This window comes from Globicephala melas, chromosome X (genome assembly GCF_963455315.2).
Source record: "Globicephala melas chromosome X, mGloMel1.2, whole genome shotgun sequence".
NCBI lineage: Eukaryota > Metazoa > Chordata > Mammalia > Artiodactyla > Delphinidae > Globicephala > Globicephala melas.
The window spans coordinates 87,804,341-87,823,817 of NC_083335.1; the positions used below are offsets into that span (position 1 = coordinate 87,804,341).

The 19,477-nt window shown below is 34.2% G+C and overlaps 1 protein-coding gene across 6 annotated transcripts in view; it reads right to left on the reverse strand.

Annotated features, from left to right (window-relative positions):
* KDM6A (lysine demethylase 6A) overlaps positions 1 to 19,477 on the reverse strand; it is a 209,587-nt gene that overhangs the window by 69,119 nt on the left and 120,991 nt on the right. For all 6 annotated transcript variants that reach the window (XR_009560766.1, XM_030834979.2, XM_030834976.3 and 3 more), the window contains 2 exons: positions 9,018 to 9,072; positions 4,694 to 4,728 (listed from right to left, as the gene is read on the reverse strand). Coding sequence is in view for 4 of the 6 variants with exons in the window: in XM_030834979.2 (XP_030690839.1) it covers positions 4,694 to 4,728; positions 9,018 to 9,072 (90 nt within the window). In the remaining 2 variants the exon portion in view is untranslated. The remainder of the gene's footprint in view (positions 1 to 4,693; positions 4,729 to 9,017; positions 9,073 to 19,477) is intronic.

The following is a 19,477-nucleotide window of genomic DNA, read 5'->3' on the forward strand; positions in this document are numbered from 1 at the left end:
TTTTACTTAGTATTTTTATACCAATATTCATCAGTGATAATAGTTTGTATATTGATTCTTTTTTGTACTGTCTTTATCAGGTTTAGGCATCAATGTTACACTTGTTTCAAAAAGGAATGGGGGGAAACAGTATGTCAGTTCCTCAAAAATTTTAACAGAATTACCACATGACCCAGTAATTCCACTTCTGGGGGTATATATCCAAAAAAAATGGAAAGCTGGGACAAAAACAAATATTTGCACACTCATGTTCACAGCAGCATTATTCACAACAGGCAAAAGTTGGAAGCCACACGAGTGTCCACTGACAGATGAGTGGATAAACCAAATGTGGTGTATACATACAATGAAATATTATTCAGCCTTTAAAAGGAATGGAATTCTGGCACACGCTACAATATATACAAACCTTAAAGATATTATACTAAGAGAAATAAGCCAGACACAAAAAGACAAATACTGTATCATTCCACTTACATGAGGTACCTAGAACAGTCAAACTCATAGAGACAAAAAGTAGAATAGTGGTTGCCAGGGGCTGGGGGGAGGGAGGAATGAGGAGTTATTCTTTAATGGGTACAGAGTTTCAGCTTGGGATGATGAAAAAGTTCTGGAGATGGATGGTGGTGATAGTTGCACAATAATGCGAATGTACTTAATGCCACTGAATTGTATACTTAATAAATAGCTAAAATGGTAAAGTTAATGTCAGGTATATTTTACAATTAAATAAAAAAGAAGACACCAAAGAACTGTGGCCTGTAGTTAATGTTTAGAAGCAGATTTTTTGTTTCCATTATATTGTAAAAATATGCTATAGAATCAGTAAGTGCAGAAAGGACTTTAATTATTATCAAACACGTAAGTCTCTCAAGGTCAGATTAAAGGCTGTTATAAGCCCCCTATCCCTCTCAAAAAAAGGAAAAGAAATGAGAAAGTTTCTCTCCATTTCTAGTGGTCTGGCATAATCTATAGAGTGCTAGAATTATCTGGTATTTAAAGGCTTGGTAGAATTCCCCTGTAAAACCATCTGGGCATGGTACTTTCTCTGTAGGGCATTACTTAATTTTCTGTTTCTTTTTATGAAAATTGGCTTTTTATAACTTTCCTAACTCTAATGAGGTCAATTTCTCTAATCTGTATTTCCCTGGGAAACAGTCCACTTTAAGTTTTCAAATTCATTTGCGTACACGTCTGCTAAGCTGTACTTGTATGACTGTACTAATTTCTTCTGTTTCCATGGTTATCTTACTTTATGTATCTGTGCTTTATCTCTCATTTATCCTCCTGATCAAGTTAGTTTGTGGTTTATCTATTTTGTTAATTTTTTTCAGAATATAAGGTTTTGACCTATTAATTAGATCTACTGTTTTTCTCTCCTTTTCACACTATTTATTTCTTTCAAAAAAAAATTTCTTCCTCACAATATTGTTTTCCTTACCATGATTTTTGTTTGTTTTGTTAACATATTTCTTCACACTGAACTAATCTTGAATTCATGGAATAAACCCTAGGTAATCATGACATACTTACTGCATCTTTAAATGTCAGCTGGAATTTATTTTCCTTTCTTTAGAATTTTTGGATTTGTACAATATGCATAAATGAAACCAGTCTACAGTGTTTCAGTAATAAACTACTGCTAGTTAGAAGACAATGTTAAAAATGAAACTAGTAATTCTTATCAACAGTGTTATTCATAATAACGTTATTTGTAACTATCTCTCAAGGGAGAATAGTTAAATTAGCTACAGTACATCTCTGCAAAGGGATATATTATAATACAGCTCTACATGTACTGATAGGGAATGATTTCCAAAATATAATATTAAGTTAAAAAAACCAATTTAAACAAGATCAAGAGAGAACATATATAATGGGTTATTATTTCAATAAAATAAAGAAAAGCAAATATATGTGCAAGCATATATATGGATTTGCTTATATATACACTGAGATTCTCTGGAAGGATATAAAACACACTGTTTATGTGGTTGGTGGTTTTCGGGAGGGGAATAGGTGGCCAGGGAAAAGGAGGGAGGAGGATACTACACTGTATTCTTGCAGGCACTTTCATTTTGGATTATCTACTCAAAAATAAGTTAACACTGTAATAACAAAATTAAAAGGGAGAAATCCTTTACCTTTAATCTTTAAAGGTTATTTAGAATTTAGATGGTGACTTGTTCAAGTTATTTCATTAAAATCAAGAAAAAGAAATGAAGGCCAGTTAATACTATTATTACTGTTAGGAAAAAAAATGGTTCTGCGGGTCTCAGCTAATAAAATGGGAAAGGTAAATTAAATAATTGATATAAATATCCAATAATTCATAATATATTTACTTGGAGATATGACATTATACAGAGAAACAAAATTATCTTTATTTAGATAATCTAAGAATGGGTGTGGGTGAGTTGACATGACATCTCATTAAAATTACCCAAACCTAAACAGAACTACCATATGATGCAGCAATCCCACTTCTGGGTACAGGTATATTACTAAAGGAAACAAAACCATTATCTTGATGAGATATCTGTACTCCTATGTTCACTGCAGGATTATTCACAAGAGCCAAGAATGGAAACAACCTAAGGGTCTGTCTCCAGATGGATCAAGAAAATGTGGTATATAAATACAATGGAATGATATTTCAGCCTTAAAAAAAGAAGGAAATCCTGTCGTTTGTGACAACCTAGGTAAACCTGGAAGGAATTATGCTAAGTGAAATAAACCAGACAGAGAAAGACACAAACTATATGATATCACTTATATGTGGATTCTTTTTAAAAAGGGGTGGGGGTGGGGAGTTAAACTCATAGAAAAGACAGTAGAAAGGGTTGCCAGGGGGTGGAGTGGAAGAAATAGGGAAAGGTTGGTAAAAGGGTACAAACTTCCAGTTACAAGACAAATAAGGTCTGAGGATCTAACATATAATATGATGACTATAGTTGATAACACTGTATTGTACAATTGAAGTTTGTTAAGACAATCAAACTTAATTGTTCTCACTGCCCCCACTTTAGAGATGTGAGGGGATGGGCGTGTTAATTAACTCAGTGCGGGAAATCATACATATATCAAATAACCACATTGTATACTTTGTAGGTAAGCCTTTTGTTTCCCTTAATTTTTCACCTGAAAATAAAAATCCTTGTTATAAGCACTGGAGTAGAGATTTTTCAATCCTTTCATATGCTTACAGTGTCATCTTCCTGTCATCTAATAATTATATACTCTGCCTAGCACAAACTTTGTTCTTTTTGTTTTGCTTAATCTTAATGGGCACTAAAATTTATCAAATGAAAGAATCAGTGGGGGGAGGGGTCCTGTACCCACATTACCTTCATGAAATAAAAAAAAATAACACCAACAGACAACTTCTCATCAGAAACAATGAAAACCAAAAGACAATGGAATGTAAATTTTAAAGTGGTCAAATAAAAATAATCAAATAGAATTCCATCTCAAGCGAAAAACATTCATTAAAAAGAAAGGCGAGATAACATCTGCTTTACCTAATGACAGACCAGGGAAATCTCACTAAGAACTAGAAAAGCTGGGAAAAAATCAGAGCTCATCCTTTTGAAGACAGCAGAGATCTCCTGAGGTAATGAAAACAGAAGGAGTTAAGACTCCAGGGAAAGAACTTTGGAGAGGAAGCTTATTTCTATAGCTGCTTTCACCCTGGGGCCTTTACTGATTTGGCAAAAATCAGCAGTTGGCAGGAGGCTGGGATTAGCGTTGGCAGGTAAAGACTCTGATCCACAACATGAATGTAATTCTCAAATGCATCCTCTCAAGGTGGATAAAATCCCTAGATAAGTAGAGTATCCAAACCTGAGTGTGCATCAATTCTGAGTCAGTGGATGTGCGCGCATGTGTGCGTGCGAGTACGCACAGGGGCGGGAAGGGTAGGCGGGCGCACAGATGGAGGTGTCCAGGAAACAGATGTTAATTGTTTAGACCACCCCATGGTGGCTCTGAAACAAAACAGACCTTAGAAATTATGTAGAAATATAACAGTATTTTTTTCCTAAAAAGCTGTTATAAAAATTGTTTTTTTGGGTAAACTATGATTACCTAATATTTAGCCTCATACCAACTTATGCCTGATTTTCCATACCACTGCCTACCTAGACTAAATGTCTATGTTTTATGTCCTTTACCATATAACTAAGCAAAATCTGCCATACAAAAAAATAAAATGTTCTAAAATTAAACTAAAAAAGTTTTTTAAATACAGCAGCCATAAAAGTAATGGTAATGACATCAAGAGGTTACTAATATGCCTTTCAAACAGTAATACGTAGAAGGGATATTTTAATCTTAAGAAAAAGTGAAACTAAAAACAATGCATTATAACAACCATCTATAAACATTTCGAAAAGAAAACTAGGCATTTCACATCAAGAATAAGAGAAACCTTCTTAAATACAGCCATTTAAGCCTGCAGATAGTTTGAATTTAGAGGCAAATCATACTGAATGAAACGTCTTTGTACACAACAAACACTCTGTATAATAACTGTAACACTAAAGCAAAATCTTGACCACATTTAATGAGTATAAAATGTATGTAAGAAGTAATGCCCAGAACTCCATTAAATTATCTGTATATCTGATTCCACTTAAAATGGTATGGGTGATCATTTTTGTTTGTTTTAAGTAACCTAAGTTAAAACACTTACCTGGGTTTCATATAAGTGGGCAATGTGAAATTGAACTGCAAAGATGATGGAAAACAAAAATCAATAATAATACAGCAGTGTCTGGGTAAATTTAATTAAGAATATAAAATGTAAAATATAAGCACCATCTCTACTACATAGATTTAAGTAATTATAGAACATAACTTTTATTTTTAATAACACAGAATATATAAACAAATATACACGAACATGATAAGAAACCACATGTATTCACTGTTGGCTATTACTAAATTTTGTCAATGTAATTATTAAAATTAATATTAAAATCTATAGCAAGTGGGTATACTTCTTACAAAGTTCAAAATGGCAACATTAAACAAATGAAGAAAACTTTTATAACCTATACGTTTCAAAACATGGTATTTAAAACCTGAGTTACAAGTCAAAAAAGAAAAAGTGTTTGATTAAAACAAAAATACCCTCCAATTTTTTTCCTTATACCATATTTCATATCAATGTTTATAAAGAAGTCATAGACAAGAATGACACTAGTAATAACACATAGAGGAAATAAGTTGCATTTCTCTATCAGTTCTTCATAATCTTTTTTTAAAGTCAAACCACTTGGAAGGCAAGAATAGTAAACAGTCTCAACATTAATAAGTATCTCTTGAAAATCAAATAAAAATATACGTATTGCAGCTTTTGTTTTCAACTCTTCCTGATACTGCACCACCAGAATATGAATGATTCAACAAAAGCAACAATGAACCAGGAATCAAAACTGGATTCTGGTTTACTTAAATAATATGATTTTCATCCTTCAATGACAAATCTTTTATTTAATGTTCTATCTACCTGGATTTCATAGTTGAATTTCAAGGAGTCTGGGAGCCTTTCAAAATTATATGCATAATATATATGTGGACCTTTAAAAACAATGTCCACAGCTATCATCAATTTCTCATCGCCATCATAAACTAACTCTCTCACTGACTCCCATAACTGTAAGAGTCACCTGGGAGGCTTACTAAAAATAGAGATCCCTGAGATTATATTCAATGATCCCAGGCAAGTCCTGGAAAAGTGCCTTTTTATTTAGTTCTGCAAGGGATTCTGATACCTGTTCCTAGACCAGCACCTGGGAACAGCTGAAGTAAATAAGCATAAACACCAAAACAAAATATATAATGAACTTTAATATCAAACAACATTTTTGGATCAATAGTAAAGTACTGCCCTCTCCATATATAATCATTAAATATCGTATATTAAATAATCAGAAATGAGGCAAAATAAAAACATCACCTTTAAAAGTTGAAAACCAACATTTTGTGAAAAGCACATAAAAATAATAATAAAAGTTCTACAGATATAAATATCCCCTTTACCTATATCTGTTTCAGGGGTTTTCTTATTTCCTAGTCCCCTTTTCCAACACAGCTCCCTTGAGAGTTCCAGTCCGTCTCACCTCACTACATCATTAGAGGGAGACCGGGTTACAGGTTAAGAGAATGAGGAAGAGATGGAAAATCTATGCCCTTCTCCCCTGAATCTTCCTACTCCTCTAACAAAGGTGACATGGAAAGGTCACATGGAAGAAAAGATCAGCAGCACGGTGGCATTCTATTACCATCCCAAACTTCCTCCAGGCTCAGCAAGGGCTTTCCTATCCCATGAGTTACTAAATCCAGTATCATCTTTTGTGGTATGAAAACCAATCTATATTTAAATTCTTAAAAGTCCTCTTCAAAGTGGAACATAACCATACAACTAAGAAAAAGCTCCACTTGGCAAGTCTCAATTAGAGGTAGAAATTTTTAACAAATATTGCCATAAAACGTTCTGAAATTAAACTTTTCTCAGAAATTAATACATTATTTTTAGAATTAATAGAATTAATTAAATCTAGAAGGAACAATTTTATCCCAAGGGGCAATCATATAATGAGAAGTCTCACATCACCATGATTCTACTTTCAAAACACAAACTGTAATTAACCCCTCTTAAATAGCTCTAGAAGAGGCAAGTGAATCTACTTATTTTCTTTAATTGCATAAATGAATTGTGCCATAAAACAGAAATCTCATACAGACTTTTTTTTAAAGCTCACTTTACTTTCTAAAATCTTCTGAACTTTGTAGCACGACAAAGTAACATGGAAGATTTCAAAAAACAGTCAACGTCTGTGGCATATCTAAATAGGTAATGATATAAAAAATTTGAAGAGAAATAAGTTTTACAAAGATAATAAAGAGCCTGATGTTTACACAGTAATAATATCTAGCTCAAATTAAGTAGTCTGTGTTTGCTAGTGCTCTGTGAGACATCAGCCATTATTACCATGGTTATCAAGTAGCTATGTTGATTGTCGAAAATAAACTACCCAGGGCTTCCCTGGTGGCACAGTGGTTGAGAGTCCGCCTGCCGATGCAGGGGACGCGGGTTCGTGCCCCGGTCCAGGAAGATCCCACATGCCGCGGAGCGGCTGCGCCCGTGAGCCATGGCCGCTGAGCCTGCGCGTCCGGAGCCTGTGCTCCGCAACGGGAGAGGCCACAACAGTGAGAAGCCCGCGTACCGCAAAAAAATAAAAAAATAAACTACCCAAATCAACTGAACTATAATGGCCTAATGTCTCTAAATAAGGCACATGCCCTTTCCATTAGAGTGACCAACCTTTTAGCACTCAAAGTTCTGAGTCTGGGGAAACGCCTCCGTCCTGTGCAAAACAGGACATTGGTCACCCTCCCTCTTATTTCCCTTCTCAACAAACAGAAAGAGAGTCGTGGTAAGCTCGAAAATGTATTCATGATTGTTCAAACTGTCCTCTTCAAATTCAACAACATCTGCCCTGTGGTACTCATTCTACATAGGTGTTTTCCTTCAGGAGCAATGATCTACAAGTAAGATTTAACTTCAACAGAGTAGAATAAAATGAGGATTTACAAAATTTATTAGTTTGAAATTTATGTGACGTCCCTCTAAGGTTATCATTCAAACTGACAAGTACGTATGAAAGTTAGTTTTTAGGCACTAGCTACAATCAATTAAATGAAAATCAGATTTTTTTCTTATTCCCATAAATTAATTTAAAAAGGATTTTAAGGGTTTATATTCTAGATGGTTTATATAACCTGGATATATAATTAAGGAAAAAGTATAAAAAAATAACATTTTATAAATTAATATATCAATGAGTTAAATCCTTTTTCTAATTTATCCTCATCTTAGAAACTAAAATATTGCTGCATTTGTTACCTTCCTACCATTTGTTCTGGAAATACACTGATCAGTACTAAATCCTGAGTTTCATTTAAAGAAAATAGAATTCTTTTAAGTTTTCTCAGAAAATCACGTTTAGTAGAATTATGAGATAATTAGTCTGGTCTAGATAATGATTTAATCCACACTATGTCTTAATTCATGTTATATACAAGTTATATTCAAATTTCTACCGTTCTTTTCACTGATTCAATCATTTGGGGGCGTTTTTACCACTGAGACTTCTCTTCACTAAACTCCTTTCTATAGGGTTAAAAAATGAAGTCACTTACAGCAAAATACTGACTCTGTAAAACCTTGAATCTTTTGACTGATCTGAAATTTTCATGAAGAATGACTCAATTTTTCATACATTTTAATTATAAATTTTATTGTTCAAGTAAGAAAGTTTTAAAGAAATCCAGCTTGAATCCAATGCATATTCTTTAAACTTTTATTGGCTACCTTAAAGTACACTAAATAAATATGCCAACACATACATATTGATAAACACATCATAATCAACCCAATCTGCTTTTGGAAAGAAACATACATAGAAGCAGAAAATAAATGTCTAAAGAAAACCACTGTATCAGAACATGCTTCACACATTCTTTTTTAATTAACTGAAAAATCTCACCTCAATTTTTATGTGTGATGCTTAAAACTATAATAGAAAGTCAAAGTATATCTTCATAATTACCAATAATTTTAATACCACAAAGCCCGAATCAGTGAGCTAACACTTAAGAATCTTTGTATACTCTGTTTTCCTAAAAGATTGGCAAACCCTGTTTTTAATCCCCCCAAGTCATCTACAATGTAATTAATACACAAATAATCAATCTTGTTCACTAGCACAGATAATTTAATTCAACAACTCAGTTCACTGGCATATCTATTTTAGACACAGGCTGCTGCTCATAATAACTGGTCTCACATGTTCCATTTGTACAAGTAGCCATGGCAACAAATACAGTTAGATTCAACAATTCTAGGGAAAAAAATTACACAGGATTTATGACTATTATTATTATTACTATTATTTGCCATGAAGTGATCTGAACGCATGCAGAGAACTATGGTACTTAATAATACTTACTTTCAGCATTGGACAAAGTGCAGGGATTACAGTCAACCAAAGCTAACTGAAAATGCTGCAAGAAGAGAGTGAGAAAATTAATACACTAAATTCAATCATATAAATGTATTTTAAAATAATCTTCAGGTATATAAGGTCTAATATAATAATGAAACTATGCTATGCAAATAAAACATACTAGACAACCAACTAGCATTACCTTGAACATTTACTGCTGGCAACAAACATGTTGCTGAATATTTTCTTCAAACAGTTGAGAATGGAGAATTGGGGTAAGAATTAACTTGATATCAAGTTATCCTACATAAATTTTGTTTATATGGAAAAAGAATCAGGTTTTTAAGTCTTCTAGTAAATAGGAAGTATTAGGTATAGAACACATCAAATAGAAAACATCATTATTTTAAAAACTGAAAGTAAAAGTTCAATGGCATTAATGTATTAAATATCACTATCTCAAAATGATGTGAATGTTTTTTTAAAAAATGACTATGAGAATTATCATAAAGGGTAAAACTATCTGCCCTTACTGATTCTTCAATAATTACTGTATTTAGTGTCTTTTAAAAGTATCTGAAGTACCACAAAGAATGCATCAAATAGCCACACAAAACCAATGCACATAAAGAAAACCACTGATACACATTTCAGCAAACTAAAGGGAGATGAGGGAGTAGGGTGGGGATGGCATGACCTCATAGTTTCATTTCTAGTATCTAAACCAGATGCAAAATAGATGTACCTATTAAGACATAAATCAGCAGAAATAACTATCAACTATGATCATCAACCCCCAAACCTGAAGATGCCACAGTAAAATATCTAGCACCCATCCATCCTTGCAACCAACAGAAATGAAATGCAATTATCCTTTTAGAACGTACATGCTATTATATGTGTAGGCAATAATAAACCACTAATAATTTACAGCATCCACTTGTAATAATGTCATATAAGCCTGCCCCCCCCCAAATACATGTCAAACTCTAGGTGTAACACTTATAAGAATACAAATCATCATCAAGAACACTGGACGCCATCTGGCATCTAGTGTATCAACATTAAATCTGCTATCTAAACTAAGAGAAGGCATACAAGTAATAGAAATGGTATAAAATATTTAAAATTTAAAAAAAGGTAAATCTCTTTGAACTCTTCTAAAAAATATTTCCAGAAATGTATATTCAAATTTTCTGAGTCTCCACAAATTTTTACCATTAAAAGTAATCAAAAGCCAAAGTATACACCATTTTCTAAAAATTACCACTCCTATCCACAATCCAAATGCCTAAAGAGTTATATTTTTTTAACTGCTGGATAAACTGAAAATTGATATGTACAATGACAACTTCTAGATATAAGCCCAAAAAGAACTTTCTTTATCAAAACTTTCTTATCAAGAGGAATCATCATCAGCAAGCTTTTAGTACTGTATTTCAGAACAGAACCAACAAAACTGCACTTGGTCAACTAGAACCCTCAATTAACAAAAATAAACTAATGTCAGCTACCAAGTGTTACAATGAAAGAAAAATTAGAAGGCATAATTTGGTATGAATCAGTAGTTATTACATTCATTCACGAATGTCTGTTATGTGCTTGCATAATTAGGCTAGCCTACATTTGCAGTACTCTTAACATTTAAGGGTTGTAATATTCTGAATGGGCAAGCTACTAACTAAATGACTATGACCCTTAAATGTTAAATATTTAATCCATTCAACAAATACTTCAAGGCCCTATAATGTCCTTAGGACAATGCAGATACTAGGGACACAATGATCAACAAACCAAGAGTGAAAAATTATTTGCCGTGATTGACCGAATGAAAAAACAAATCCAACATCTGAACACTTCTAGAACTGCTTTTATTTTCCCCTGGCCTACAAAGCAGATTGTATGTCCTCAAACATCCTTTTAGTGTGCTACCATAGCAATAGAAAACAGACTATTTTAAAAAGTGAGTACTATGAAAGCAAAGCACGCTTTATAACCAGTTGTTTTCCTCTAGACAAAAAGAGGCACAGAAGCCACACATTCAGACTGCACTACATTTCTAAGCCTAATCTATCCTGCCAGCATAAATTAATATTTAGATAAAAGAAGACAGACCTTTCCTAGCTGAGCCAAAGGATACAAACTGACCTGCAAAAAAACACCCTTTAAGATGGCAGTATTTTAGTTTTGCTATTTCACTGAAATCCCACAAAGAACAGAGATGCATAATTCGAATTGCCCAACCTACATTTCATCTATCAATATTCAAGGTCCTGCAGCGAAAACTGGCAGAAGTAGTTCTGGACCATGTTTTATATAATTATCAATCAATCTTAAAATCAGCAATGAAGTTACTGACGCACCATTTCAAACCCAAAATATCATGAAATATTAAACATTTCCAAACCACAATGATGTCTAAAAATTAACTCAGCAAAAGAGTACATATTCAAAAACAGGCCTGTGAGAATGAAAGAACTTACAGAATAACTACTTAAGTTTAAGAAACTAAGAACAGCCACACAAAACCACCCCACATAAAGAAAACCACTGACACACCTTTCAGTAAACTAAAGGGAGATGAGGGACTAGGGTGGGGATGGCATGACTTCGCAGTTTCATTTCCAGTATCTAAACCGGATGCAAAATAGATGTATCTTTAACATATAAACCAGGAGAAATAACTATCAACTATGATAATCAGCCCCAAACCTTGAAGATGCCATGGTAAAATATCTAGCACCCATCGCTGAAACCAACAGAAAGAGCTAGGAAATAACTGTACCTCACACCGAAATATTGCAGTACTGAAACTGACTACTGCTGTGTGAAATAAGACTTACTACGCAGTAGAGGCTTCTGCAGTTCAAAGACTATATACAAACCTCAAGGCAGAAAGCATTCTATAGAAAATTAATTTCCAAGCAAAAAGATTTACCTAAGACTTTATTTTTCCTAATGTTAACAGTGATTTCCTTTTAATAGCACTTCTGGTCCAATTTAGTACAAGGTTCAATTCATTACAATTTCTGTTGACATCTTTATCACCAAAGTCACTTTCTCTTTAAAAGGTTTTGACTTGTTCAGTATTTCAAAATAACTTTATAGTATTTCGCTTTCTATACACTAAGGAACTTGATTTCTATCTGGAGGGGGAAATCTATATTGATGTAATTAACACACAAAACTTGAGTTTCAAGACTTTATTTCCCTTTAAAGAGTTTTACTTCTAGTTATATAGTCTGTGATTATCTCACAATCTTTTCAACTGTAGAACCCTCCAACTGTATTCCCAACTCTGAAGACAAGCAATGAGATAACTTTTCATAATTGACAAATTATGGTTGTATGCATAAATTATTAATATGGAGCAATGTTTGGATTCCATATCCAAGCTTGGATTTTCTGATTCAGTGGGTTGGGGATCACACCCTGTGAACCAGATTAAAGCTTCCACAAATTATCCCAGTGCACAGTCAGGGTTAAATGCCAATATTTAAAACTTGTAAATTGTGTGCTTACCCCCCAAAGCCTTACTTCAGTCTATGTAGACAAGGTATGTGTAGTCAATACTGCTGTCTATATTCAATTAAAGCAGACACAGCTTTTTAGGAATAAAATATTGGCAACCGGTTTTCACTCTACGCCAGGCACTCTGTTATGGCTACGCATCTACGCAATTGAATAAAAGGCTCACTGAAATTAATGTCCTAATAGAAGCTTAAAAGACAGTTCCATAGCAGACTCCAAAAGATATAGCTGAGGGAAGAAAAGAGGTCCTTCAGGCTGAGGAAACGACTTATGTGTACACAGCCCTTATGAAACAGGGTTTTATGGACGGTTTAAGTGGGAGAAGGGAAGGTGTCAGGCACTCTTGAAGGTCAAAGGCAAATTATTTTTTTCTTTTTCATTTTTACAGATCGCCACAATTTTGAAAGTATGATTTAAAACCAACAAACTTAATTCCTAAAACTAATAGTCTATGATAAATGAATGAAACTAGGGAAATGCCTTAGGATGTGATGGTACTTACTTTAGGGATTTAGTCTCTGAAAATAAGATACAGAACTAAAACTGATTAAGTTCTGGTAACGTTTATGAGCCACGATGCCTGGCCAAGCTGATCTGATGGAGATTCTCTCAAAGCCCTCAAACTCAGTTCTTCCATTCTCTTTGTAATACAAGATTATTACAAGAGTTTCAAGGAAGGACTCTACTGCACCAATGACTAATAGTTAATGGATCCTGGCAATCATGACTCAAAAGAGGCTCCTTCTTTTCAAGTTTACCAATCTGGTCTCTTCCAAGACTTTCTTTAACAAAAAAGTAAGACAAAAGACATTCTATACTGAAGATGTTCAAAATCTTATTTCTAGCCCTTCTTTTCAGCTCCAAACTTATACTTGTCTATACCAATATCTGATATCCCTCAGGTACCTCCAACTCGATAAACTCCCAAATGACCCATCTCCATTCGGAGGCTTTTCACGTTCCAATCCCAAAACCTGCTGCTACTTTCTTTATCCCATACTTTAGTTAACAGAAAACTGATTCAAGCCAATAAATGGGGAATCTCTACCCACACTGAATCTGTTAATAAATTAACTCCTTTATTAAAACTCCTTAAGACCTCTAGGATGTGTTACCTTTTATCCATGCATCCATGCAGCCATCCTATGAGAACCCATTTATTCTACAGATCTTGCTCACCTTTCTTCCTGTAACTGGGTCCTACCTAATCTCCCAATTCCTCCTTTCTACCACATTTTATAAAAGTACAGGTATGCAACCGATTAGAAATTCTAAAACACTGGTTCTAGTATATGTCTAATCTGTGTACACAAATCAGAATATGTACTGACTTAATTTTCAAGTTCTTTAAATCTAGTGTACAATTTGTGTTCATATCAAAATAAGACTAATATGTACACAAATAACAAATACAAAGCAAACATAACATATTTTATGAAGGGGATAATGTAACAATTTGCATTGTAAAATGCTATTTTGGAACGTAACCTTTAAAAAAAAATGTGACACTGGATACACTGAATGCTTCATAAAGCTGCATTTGAAGATCAAATATTTACAACCACAAATTTAAGTAGTTATCAGTAAACACCAAAAAATGCTTTTTGATTAGAGACAACTTCTTGTAGTTAAAATGTATTTGAGGAGAGAAACCTGACACAGGAAACCTGGACTCATCGCAACCCCTCAACATCAGAGAGGATGGTTACTGCACATCTATGAGCAGTCATGTCCTTTTCAAACATGTATTTGAGGAACTGAAGTACTTCAGCTATTTACACTACTTCACACTTGAAGGTATGTAATAGAACTCAGGGCAGAAATAAATAACAAATGAAAAAACAATTGTGGGCAGGCAGAGTGAAGTGGAGAAAGCATTATTAAGTGGTTAGATAAACCAATTAGCAGATCACCTCATACCAGATAATATCTAGAAAAGATTAAAAGGTAAAGTATAAGTTGATGAACAGCAGAAAAAGGAAACATCAGGGAAAAGATTTCTGTCCACAAGTGAGGAAAAATGGACAAAAGACAAAATAAACAGCAGTAACCATCCTCTGCCAAAAGGAACAGGGACATTACACTCAGGTGAAACCAAGTTCCATTGCCAAAGTGGGAATTGGGGTGGTGATATTTTAAGGTACAAATGTGTAAGTAGTAGATAACTAGATCTAATGCACAGCATAGAGATTACAGTCAACAATACTGTACTATAAACTTCAAAGTTGCTAAGAGACAGATCTTAATTGTTCTCACCAAAAAAAAAAAAGATAATAATGTGACATGGTAGAGGTGTTAGCTAATGCTATGGTAATGTTTATTTTGCAATATATAAATGTATCAAATCAACACATTATACACACACATTAAACTTACTCAAAGTTGTATGTCAATTATACCTCAATAAAAAATTAAAAATTTTTAAAAGCCTCGAATTTTCAAAAAGCCAGCTGGCAGAGTTAAGCTATTGAACATCATGAAGGAAACAGCGCAGGAGTGGGTTTGGTGAAATAATAGCAACTTTTATTATCTTTAGACAACTGAACTAATAAAAATATGCTGTTAAAGCTTCAACAACAACAAAAAATATTACAGATATCTTAGAAACTTAAGGCCTGGTTAAAATTAATTTAATAGCTAGTATTCAAATTCTCAGCAAGTATTTTTATAATACATAGAGTTCAAAGTATCTTAATTAAATGAAACAAACACATTAATGAATAAAATAATAAAAGACGAGGCATTTCACAGATTCCAAAAGTGGTTTCTAAAAGGAAGTACATATCATCTGATGCCTTTACTTATTCTTTCTGCCTTAATATCTCAGCATAAAAAAATATGACAATAAAATTCCTGAGTCTATATAAAGGATATGAGATTAAATCAGATACCTGGAAATGTAGTTTTCTAGAAAAAAGTGTAAAAAAAATTAAAAGTGGAAATGCTATTTCACTCAGAAGTTTCATGACTGGTGGCTGAATGAACTGGTGAACAGGGGGCATCTAGAGAAAACTGCACTGTCAGTTTGTGTAGAAAAAAATTCTGTTAAGAGATGACAAATAAAATCAGCCTTTTTTTTTCTCCCCAACGTTTCCAGCCAATCCTATGAGGCATTTTGTAATTTTATAGCCTCTTCCATTTCATTAATCTATCCATTCAAGAAACACTAAGCACCTGGTAAAATGCCAAGCTAACACACAAGTCTCATTTGAGTTTAACCCATTTCCTTAGAATCATCTCTTGTATTAGTAATTCTCATCTTCCTAACCCTTTCATATTAATCCCTTCAATCAGCACTTATCATCTTCAAATATCAAATTATAAGAGGACTTACATTGGTATCCCAGCCAACTATCCACAAGTTCCCATAAAAAAGCCACCCTCTTTACCTTTAAAAATCCAAGAAAGTTCTAATGCTGACATATTTTAGGGAAACTTAAATATGTAAATATTAGGAAGACATTTTTAATAATCTTCATTAAATTAAATAGATGCATTGGCATTAACTGAAGTATGGGTGTTATCACATATTATTTTGCATATATTAGCTTCATATGAGGGAAATAATTTTAATAGTCTGCCAGGGAGTAAAACTTAGAGGCATTATATAAAACTACTTGTCAAAATTGGTGTGCTTTTACTGAAGTAATGATAGCACACTGCCTCAAATACATAACAAATGTAAGCAATTATCATTAATATCATTAAAACGTAATAAAACAAAATTCTGAATTATATGGAGGTAAACAGGCAACCAATCCCACCTGGGGGGATATTATCTGAAGCAGGAAAGAAAAACAACAAAATATCATGTAGAAATGTCACCCTGAAATGGACTCTGGCTCAGATAGTACTAAACTAGTTAATAAATTAAGAATTGGTACCTCCACCACTCAACTAAACACATGAAATCTTTATTGTCCAATTTAATGGAAAAATAACACCATCTGATTGAAAAGTAAGCTGGGCATTAACTTCACATTTCTGAGGATGGGCAGGGTGACAAAAATACAAGTATTCAATTCTAGGACGGGAAAATGGATTTCACACAAACAATATCTATACTAGGCCCCAAATTAGAGGAGTCTTAGATATGGTAGATAAACTGAGAACTAAGAAAGAAGGGCTGAAAAAACTTATTTGTCAGATACTTCGATATATATATTATTTAATCTTTTAACAATCTTGTGGAGTAGGTACAGTTATTCCAGTTCTACAGACACAAAGAGGATCAGAAAAGTTAGGCATCTTGCCCAAAGTCACACAATTAGTTTACTGGCAGGGTCAAATTTTAAAACCCAATTTACCTGCTCTGAGAGCTGTTTACACAGTACCAAAACAGAATGAATCTGCTTCAGAAATACATTTTGGGAGAAAAGTTATTACCAGAGATAGAAATAAAACAGGAGGCCCTGGAATGCATTTCATGTGTGGGTGAAAAGAAGGAATCTATTATGAAAATAAACTGTATTTTATTTAAATATTTTACCATCTAAAACATACTGTACATGTTGTATCTCTCCATCCCAGAGGGAAAGGAAATGAGGCAGAGAAGACCAGATCTGTAATGGACAGATTGTATGCACCACTCCCATACCAAAATACTCTTTTTACCCACCCCTCTCTCTCTATTAGACAGGAACAGTGTTATTTAGGAAATCAAGCTCTGTTCAAAAACTGGGCATAACTGGTCTAAGAATAATCACACCTTTGATAAGGAATCACTGAGAATAGCCACGTGGTCTAATTCTGGCCAATGAGATGCAAAGTGAAATATTCTTGAAAAGATCAACAGGAAGTCAGGATCTTTCTCCTCTATAACATGATAAATCAGGTATTTACTGAGCACTTACTATATGCCAGCACTATACTAAGCACCTATGCCACTAGTAGTGGTATAGGTGCTTTTCTTTATGAGACACTGAAAAAGAAATCATCTCACTGTGTACCTGGCAACCAGCCTTAAGAATAAGCCAACACAGGGGCTTCCCTGGTGGCACAGTGGTTGAGAGTCCGCCTGCCGATGCAGGGGACACGGGTTCGTGCCCCGGTCCGGGAGGATCCCACATGCTGCGGAGCGGCTGGGCCCATGAGCCATGGCCGCTGAGCCTGCGCATCAGGAGCCTGTGCTCCACGACGCGAGAGGCCACAACAGTGAGGGGCCCGTGTACCGCAAAAAAAAAAAAAAAAAAAAGCCAACACAGAACAGAGAAGAAAATGAATCCTTAGTGAAACACTGGATCGGCTGAATCAACCAATCCTGAAGGCTGGACTTTACATTATATGAGCTACTTTTTTTTTGTCATTTTAACCAGCTTCAGTTGGGAGGTTTCTGAGGTTGCAGCCCATAGCATCTATACCAATACACTGTGCTAGGAAACAACTTCATGTAGTGGAAAAGTCACCAGAGGCTCCACATCTATCCATAAAGGTAAAGTACTAGCCAGTCCACTGTAGGAAAACTGAAGGCCACCTAAGGGGAATGGGGCATATCATTCCTTCTGATTCCTACCTTCACTTACACTAAATGCTAAGCACTTACAGTAATATACTGAAATACCTCCTCTTCAACTACATATGTTCATGCCTAAAATTCTCCTGAAAATAGACAAGGAATACTGGAGAGAGAAGCCTTAAAAAGCCAATGTCAAGATGAGATAAAAATCAAATGAAATCTCATTATGGGGAAGAGAAATATCAAGGACTCCTGAAATTCTTTTCTTTGTTCATGGAAATGAAACAAACATCAGAATGGCATCAAGTATTTTAAATAAATGGAAGAAAGGCCCCAAACCAAAAGACTGCACTTACTTAAGGCAATCTTGCTAAAATCACTATGACTTGAAAGTTTGTTAGTCTTTACGCCTGAACAAATTAAAAGTTGTATACAGGAAGGTTTCTGTTGAACAGTAGTAAGCAAGAACACTTTGAATTAGCCATGGAACACTTCTCAACACTGTTTCCCCTAATTAAAGGGGATTTTAAATATTGCCACCTTCATAGAAAGAGAGTTTTGCATCCATAGAATTGTTTAAGGTACCACTGTACTGATATTCAGAGATAGCTACATTCCATAATTTGGGACAAATCTCATTACTTTTTTCCACTCAAATATATTTCCTGAGCAACACTTACACTTCTGCAACACACAATAACCATATTGTGACAGTTCTGTAAAAAGCTCTAATAACTTGACTTTGTATTATAAGCATTTTAAGAGTCTGGTTTGCTAGTATACACTGTGAATGTCCAAGAGGAGGTCAAAATATGCAAGGTGGCATATCTGAACTTATTTTCCATTTCAAGTCCACTCACATGTGAACATATAGTTTGAGACATGCTGCTCTAAACTTGAGGAAAATTGACAACTTCTAGGCCAGCCCTTAGTCTCCACATTACTTACATTTGCCCTAGGGCCTATTTCTCAAATTTCACTTACCTCTGAGAACTGTGTGATCTGAATACTTTCACAATCTACTTATTTTAGTGTTTTGGACTGTATACCTCTCTTTCGTACCATCAGCATTGTTCTTTATAAACTCATGAAAGATAGAAACAGTATTTGCAAAACTGTCTACTTTAAAACTCTAGAACAATTAGGCACTCTTAAATACAGTTTTATTTATTTATTTATTTTTTTATTTCAGTAGTTCCTTACTAGTGAATTCAAACTACAACCTACTGTAAAGTCATTGTTTATCTCCCTCCTGACCCTTCAGAATGAAGATAATCTGCAACGGAGATATTTAGAACATGGCAACCATTATAAATAGTCATATATTCACAAAAATTTAAGCTTTTCCTAGAACTTCTAATCCTTTTAAAAAGCAATACTTTTGTCGAGCAGGGAAGCACTATCTTCGTGAAAAGCCCAGTAAGACCTAAAGTGATGGCATAGACAGCACAAGAAACTAAATGAAAAACTTGAGAAA